Here is a 7500-nt window from a genome sequence, read left to right on the forward strand (position 1 = left end):
GACACACACACACACACACACACACGCGCGCGCGCACGCGCACACACCAGATGGACCGACAGGCAGATACACATCACACTAGCAACACTTTGTTTCACAGAGCACGAGGATCAAGCAAGCTGTTGGGTGCAGTAAAGAAATCGAACTGATAACTTCTATGTAAAGTGTAGTGCAGTCTTCTACAGCACGTGGTTTTGTATACATCAGCAAACAGACATTGTAAGAGACGGTAGCATCTTTGATGTCGTCGTGCACGTGTGTACCTTCATGATGAGGTCATGTGTTCATTGAATTAATATTAATAGTAGAGTTAAGTTGTGGCGTTGTGTTTAGTTGTTGCCTGTGATTTGTGTGGCATGATGGGTTGTTGCATTGTTGACCCTATGAGGTCTCAGAGGTTGGCATGATCAGTTTTAGTGTGTAAGAGCCATCATAGAGCTACCACACACAGAACAATGACAACAGTGTAGATCCAAAATGTTTCAGTCTGTGGACGTTTGTCAGTTGAGCTATTACGTGTCTTTTGGTCTGTGGACCTTTGTTGGTTATAGTAATTCAACTGAACATCCACAGGCCGGAATGTATTGGAAATACACTGTTTACATTGCGTGTGTATGATAGCTCTACATACTAAGTCTCTTACGTGGTTGCCACAGCAGTGAGCCTGTGGAAATCGTTTGACATGTGAGTATGGAAGCTGGTCCATGGATTTTGTCTGTCTGTATGTCTATCTGTGACATCAGATGGGCATTGCTGTTGATGTGTGGGTCTGTGTGTTTGGTCACAACCGAAATGTTTTGTCTCCGCTCTGTTGGGCATACTCAATTGCAATCACATTTGCATTACATTTGTTCCTTAAACGACAGACAATTATTGCAGCATTGGGTAAGGATCACTACTATCCATGGAGGTCAGTTGATGATTCAATCAGTCTATTTCAAAGCCATGTGCTTGATGAAATCCACCACACGGCAGCTGTAGCCATACTCATTGTCGTACCATGTTACAAGCTTGACGAACTTTTCATTGAGTGCAATGCCAGCTCCAGCATCGAAGATCTAAACCATACAATAGGTCAAGTGACAAGGATACAGTAGACTATTGTATTGGATGGATGCATGTCTTAATACATTAGACAGTTATGATCAACTTGATGAATCGATTGTTTTCTCACCGATGATCGTTCATCTCCTATGAAATCAGATGATACAACTTGTTCGTCTGTGTATCCCATAATTCCTTTCATGCGGCCACTTTCACTTGCAGCCTTCACCGTCGACTTGATTTCATCGTATGTTGCTCCCTTCTTCAGTCTCACAGTTAGATCAACAACGCTAACATCGGCAACAGGCACACGGAAAGCCATTCCTGTCAGCTTCCCATTGAGCTCAGGAATCACCTTCCCAACAGCCTTAGCAGCACCGGTAGATGCAGGAATGACGTTCTGGTGTGCACCACGGCCATCACGCCATTTCTAAACAAAAGAACACATGGAATGATATGCATCTGATGAGAGAGCGTGTACACAAATGTGTATTTTGTACCTTTCCGCTTGGGCCATCGACTGTTTTCTGAGTTGCTGTGTAGGCATGTACAGTCGTCATGAGACCTTCCTCAATGCCAAACGTGTCATTGATAATCTTGGCCAACGGAGCAAGGCAGTTGGTCGTGCAAGAAGCGTTACTGGACACAGACGAAACAGTAATATACATGATTTATAATTGGTGTGGTGGTGGTGGTGGTGGTGGTGGTGGTGGTGGTGGTGTGTGTGTGTGTGTGTGTGTGTGTGTGTGTGTGTGTGTGTGTGTGTGTGTGTGTGTGTGTGTGATGTATGTACCTGACAATATCCATGGTGTTCTTATCATATTTGTCTTCATTGACACCCATCACAAACATTGGTGCATCTGCTGATGGAGCTGAGATGACAACTTTCTTTGCTCCACCAGTGATATGAGCCTTTACAAAAATAATCCATAAGACTGTGTACATACATACATGTACACAAACAGACAGACAGACACTCACAGACAGACAAGTGATACCTTTGCTTTCTCAATGGTCGTAAACACACCAGTTGATTCCACCACAAAATCAGCTCCACACTCTTTCCATGGAATCTCCGCAGGATTTTTCCTACACACGAATCCATTCGACCCAATACCAAAACACCGCCCAACAAACACTCCACTCGAACAGACTTACACAGCATATACGGCGATCGACTGACCATTGATGATCAGTTTGCCACCATCGCTCTTCACTTCTCCCTTGAATCGACCATGCGTCGAATCATAGTGGAAAAGATAGGCCTACAACAAAATAAAATAACGATGACGTCATAACAATGACGTCACACAATCTATAAATAGATACGCATCGCAACGTGTCTCCACTATTTTTGTCTTACCATGTAGTCGACGTCGAGAAACGGGTCGTTGACACCGACGACTTCCACGCCACCTCTTTCGAGTGCAGCGCGCATCACCAGACGTCCAATACGTCCGAATCTAAAGGAAATAAATGAACACATGTACATGTATCTCTCACTCCGACCCGTGTAGGTAGCCGGCGGAAAGAATTAAGGCCGAGTATTAGAGAAAGTGGCGCAGCGAGGGCTCACCCGTTGATTCCGACCTTCACCATCACTCTTGCTCTCTTACTCGGCGGACTGACTGAACCTAGACAGACAAATGGTAACCAAGAGCCGGTCGCTGCCTCCTCTAACCGGTAAGCAACGCGACGTCATAGACAAACCTGTTTCGGACATACAGATGTAAACCCTGCCGCTTTCTGATTGGTCGGCACGCTGCACGTGCCGACGGCGTGCGCAAGGACGGCATAGCCCGGAAGTGACGTGGAGAGGCCAATTATTCTCTAGAAGAAGATCGTATAGGCATGAACGAGCTGTCACCCGATGAGGTAAGGGTTAACAAATAATATCCCACGATTTTTTCGTTTTAATAAATGGCGCTCCCTTACGTAGCTCCGACGGCGACGTCTAGCTCGTTTGTCTGGATCAGCAACGGCTCCTAGGGAGGAGGTAAGGAAAGAAGAAGAACAGGACAGATCACAGGATGAGAAAATAGTGCCTGAAGAGAGCGAGATGCTCTCACAAACGGATGAAACAAGCTGTGAGGCGAGCCTGGAAAGTCAGACTCAACCGATGGAGACCGTAGAGGCTACAGAATTTGAGTCTCGAATAGATCAAGAGGAGAAACATGAAAGAAAGGTTGTTCGTGGCGATCTGATTTTGTCGGTGTGATGACGTGTGTTGTGGGGCGTGGGCGTGGTGTAGGAAAACCAAGCGTTTGTCATGATGACTTGTCTGGCGAAATTGCTGAGTGTGGATGTGAAGGTTTGTTCTGATTTTTGTCTGTTGAAGGGATCGAATCATTGTCAGCATTTTTGAGTGTGTGATACTTTAAAACCGGAAAGTTTCGGTGGTAATTTAGTTTGGCATATTTGGCTGTGATTAAAATTATTATTTTATTTATTTTTTAATTATTTTTATTATTTCTATTATTTTTTTATTATTTTTATTATTTTTATTTTTATGTATTACTGAACACAAAAACTTTATTGATATATCATCCTTCACAATAAACCAACTGTATTACTCTAAGCAATTTAAAAGAAAACATGCACTACCGCAAGAAATGAGTCATAATATCATTGTCACCAAATGATGAGAGGTTAGCAATTATAAAATTTATTGGTTAAAATTATTTTTATTTATTAGTTATTATAATTTTTTATTATTATGTATTATAATATATTATTACTAGTTTTACGGCATTCATAGGCATTTGTGAGTAACACGTCCCACGGAGTTTTCAGACCGTCTACTGAAACGCCGAGTCCTAGCTAGACAATACGTATTTGTTAAAACCCTAGCTGTCATGGAAGTAAACATGCAAACTTCATAGGCCTAGTATAGGTAGTCATCGTTTTGCGATTGTGATCAAGACAATTGAAATGTACAGTCTAGGTATGCACTCAGTTCCGTTGTAACGACAGTGGTATGGTATTTACTGACATAGAAATTGATATCAGCAAACATTGACTATCAACAGTGTTAGATGCAGCACAGTGTAGTACAGGATCATACTGTAGTATGGGGCGTGTGAATAGTTGACTGTAAGTGGCATTCAAGTACACACAATCCCTAGCTACAATACAAAAGGATGGGGTGACGGAATTTCATGAGGTTTTTTTTGTTGCCGTTTGATCACTTGCATGAATTGTTTCTATACTGATCTGTAGTCGGACATGGAAACGATTTTTTGAAGTAGATCTTATAATGAAATGTGATTATGGAGAGGAGAAATTTGAGGTTCGTGTACACACACACACACACACACACACACACACACACACACACACACACACACACACACACACACCTTGAACCTTGAACCTTGAAGCTGCCCTTTTTATAAAGCAACATGATAGCGGCATTCTAAGTGTATACCCAGAATCACACACACACACACACACACACACACACACACACACACACACACACACACACACACACACACACACACACACACACACACACACACCAAGAGTTCACTGGAGAGCCATACAGGACCACACCCCTTTTTGTTGTGCGACCCGGATTAGAAGCCTTGCTATGCTTGGCAATTAATTAATATAAATATATTTTTAAATTTTTTACTATATATTTGTATATTATTTATATTGTTATTGTAGTAAGTTTTGATTGTGTAACATCTATTTTATTCAGGTTGATACACCATCTCCTGAAGCAACCTGTCTCTTGTTGCTCACCGACATTTCAACCAACGATTCAGGTGACCGTTTGTTGTCTGTAATGTTTCATATTCACTGCAAAGGATCGGAGTACATTATATTACAGATATATATATATATATATATATATATATATATATATATATAGAGAGAGAGAGAGAGAGAGAGAGAGAGAGAGAGAGAGAGGGAGGGAGGGAGGGAGGGAGGGAGGGAGGGGGGAGGGAGGAGAGAATTATATATTATTTCTTCAAATACAACTATACATAGATGTCTAGACCACTAAATAAAAGACAAGCCAGTTAAGTCATCACAATCTAAACATAAACGATCTAAAACTAAACGAGCGTTAAATTTCCACAGACATACAGATAACTGTTTGTGTAGCTGGCACACAGACTGGCTGGTAGTAATGTTGCGGTGGTAAGCAGCTCTTTTGGCAATAACTTTCAAAGTTTCCAAACTTTGACGAGACCACAATCCAAGAGTTTCCACAACCAGTGGAAAAATTGTTATCCAGCCTGCGAAACATCATCATCATGTTTGAGATCCTTCTCTCTTTCCCCTGCATCTGCTGTTTGTCCAGGGTGAGTGGTGGCAATAGCAATGAACCGGGGAAGTAACGAGTTACGGACTGTGATGTCAAAGAAAGCTGAACGGCCATCCAAGAAGTCAGGATGAAATAGGTCACCTGGCTTCTTGTAATTATTCAAACTGCAGCCCTGTTCTACTTTGCAATCACTGTTATCAGAGATTAGATATTGAAATAGCACGTCAGTTATATATATATATATATATATATATATATATATATATATATATATATGTATATATATATATATATATATATATATATGTATATATATATATATGTATATATATATAAACAAGATCCTAAAGGTTTGTGCGTCTACTACTTTCTCACACGTGGCTCATTGTTGCTTGAATTCTCCAGATGTGCTTTCCGAATGAAAACGAACATAACGATGTCGGTTTCGATAAGTGGGTCTCCTTTCGGTGATCGACCCTCGAGTGATAAAGCTCTCTATTCTGTCCGACATTGATTGGATAATTTGCTAAGCATGACATTCAAACTATACAGAGCATAGGGAATAAACGGTTTTTCGCTTTTGTATAGTCAAAGTAGAGCGTGTAATAGGACATTCTAGGCGATGTCAGAGTAGGTGACATTACAATTAAATGCAAGGTGACAATACGTGATGCCGCAATGGATTAGGTAATGGTTTCTATTAGAGTTCAAGAGACGACGTACGTTTAATATTAATATAAGTGCATTTCGGGTTCAGTCTAGGAGCGTTTCATTTCTTGCAAGTTTCTAAAATTAGAATTAAAGTGACGTCAACTCGAGCCAGCTGTCACTATCATACGGAATCTAAAGCCTGGTTCACAGTACGACGCTGACACCAATGTTGACGCTGACGCTGGAATAGAAATATATCCTATTCCAGCATCAGCATTAGCATCAGCATCAGCGTCAGCATTAGCATCAACATCAAAGGATGCCGCCTGCGTCAAGGCGGTGTCTTTGGCGTCAGCGTCAATACTGTGAACCGGGCTTAACTGTACATGGAATCCTTGCTGCTAATTACTTAGAGCATCTAACTGTAACTATAATTTTAGACAAGATACTTTCGTGGTAATTCCTCACAATTGAATGCACCCGGGTGAAGTCGTCCAATGTAGCTAGTAGTAGAGATAATTTGAGATGTGACGTTGAGATGGATTTTGACATGTAATATTGTGTTTTTCAGACGTTTGTAATCTTGATGATTTAGTGGGACAAGTTTTAATGGAGAGACTGTCGAGACTGGAAAGTGCTGAGGCAATGATCGAGTATCTAGTACAGTGTTATGAACAGTCGTGTGCAGAAGATAGAAGAGTGAGTCGTGCATAGCTTGAGTGTGTATGTAGGTTTGCTGTTGATTTTTTGTCTGTCTGTCTGTCTGTCTGTCCGTGTGTGTGTGTGTGTGTGTGTGTGTGTGTGTGTGTGTGTGTGTGTGTGTGTGTGTGTGTGTGTGTGTGCATCTGTCTGTCTGTTTGTCTCTGTATGTCTGTTCGTCTTTCTGTCTGTCTGTCTGTCTGTCTGTCTGTCTGTCTGTCTGTTTGTCTGTTTGTCTGTCTGTTTGTCTCTGTTTGTATGTGTGTTCATCTGTCTGTCTGTCTGTTTGTCTGTCTGTCTGTTTGTCTGTCTGTCTGTTTCTCTTGCTGTTAGTCTCTGTTTGTTTGTCTGTTTGTCTGTTTGTCTGTCTGTTTGTCTGTCTTTTGTTTGTCTCTCTGTTTATCTATCTGTCTGTGTATCTGTCTCTCTGTCTGTCTGTTTGTCTGTCTGTGTCTGTCTGTCTTTTTGTTTGTCTGTATGTCTGTCTGTCTTTTGTTTGTCTGTCTGTTTATCTCTCTGTCTGTCTCTCTGTTTGTCTCTCTGTTTGTATGTTTGTGTGTCTGTCTGTCTGTTTCTCTGTCTGTTTGTATGTCTGTTTGTCAGTCTGTTCATCTGTTTGTTCTTTTGTCTGTCCATCTGCCTTCTGTTTGTCTGTCTGTTCATCCGTTTGTCTGTCTCTCTGTTTCTATGTCTGTTCGTCTGTTTATCTGTTTCTCTGTCTGTTTGTTTGTCTGTCTGTCTGTCTGTCTGTCTGTCTGTCCATCTGTCTGTCTGTCTCTCTGGTTGCTTATTTGTTCATCTGCTTTTTGTTTCTTTGTTTGTTTCTC

General features: G+C 41.4%; 3 protein-coding genes across 3 annotated transcripts in view; 2 read left to right on the forward strand and 1 right to left on the reverse strand.

Annotated features, from left to right (window-relative positions):
• The window catches only part of LOC134181931 (COP9 signalosome complex subunit 7a-like), a 4520-nt gene extending 3846 nt beyond the window's left edge, over nt 1-674 (forward strand). The window contains exon 8 of the mRNA XM_062649227.1: nt 101-674. Within this exon, the coding sequence (XP_062505211.1) occupies nt 101-149 (49 nt within the window). The 3' untranslated portion in view covers nt 150-674. The remainder of the gene's footprint in view (nt 1-100) is intronic.
• Nucleotides 675-821: 147 nt separating this feature from the next.
• Nucleotides 822-2825, reverse strand: LOC134181930 (glyceraldehyde-3-phosphate dehydrogenase-like). The gene is made up of 9 exons (XM_062649226.1): nt 2755-2825; nt 2621-2678; nt 2408-2507; nt 2203-2309; nt 2043-2133; nt 1838-1956; nt 1545-1683; nt 1175-1474; nt 822-1058 (listed from the first exon to the last, which is right to left on the reverse strand). The coding sequence occupies exons 1-9, from the start codon at nt 2765-2767 to the stop codon at nt 933-935; spliced, it is 1053 nt and encodes a 350-aa protein (XP_062505210.1). The 5' UTR covers nt 2768-2825; the 3' UTR covers nt 822-932.
• A 27-nt stretch (nt 2826-2852) lies between these two features.
• The window catches only part of LOC134181928 (ubiquitin conjugation factor E4 B-like), an 18228-nt gene continuing 13580 nt past the window's right edge, over nt 2853-7500 (forward strand). The window contains 5 exon segments of the mRNA XM_062649225.1: nt 2853-2919; nt 2984-3229; nt 3296-3355; nt 4751-4817; nt 6546-6673. Coding sequence (XP_062505209.1) covers nt 2896-2919; nt 2984-3229; nt 3296-3355; nt 4751-4817; nt 6546-6673 — 525 coding nt within the window. The 5' untranslated portion in view covers nt 2853-2895.

This window comes from Corticium candelabrum, chromosome 7 (genome assembly GCF_963422355.1).
Source record: "Corticium candelabrum chromosome 7, ooCorCand1.1, whole genome shotgun sequence".
Classification (NCBI taxonomy): Eukaryota; Metazoa; Porifera; class Homoscleromorpha; order Homosclerophorida; family Plakinidae; genus Corticium; species Corticium candelabrum.

Coding starts and splice junctions, on each gene's coding strand:
- LOC134181930 (XM_062649226.1), bottom strand. Junction 2,310..2,407: donor TTCTCGACGTCGACTACATG/GTAAGACAAAAA, acceptor ATTTTGTTGTAG/GCCTATCTTTTCCACTATGA. Junction 2,134..2,202: donor TCGATCGCCGTATATGCTGT/GTAAGTCTGTTC, acceptor ATTCGTGTGTAG/GAAAAATCCTGCGGAGATTC.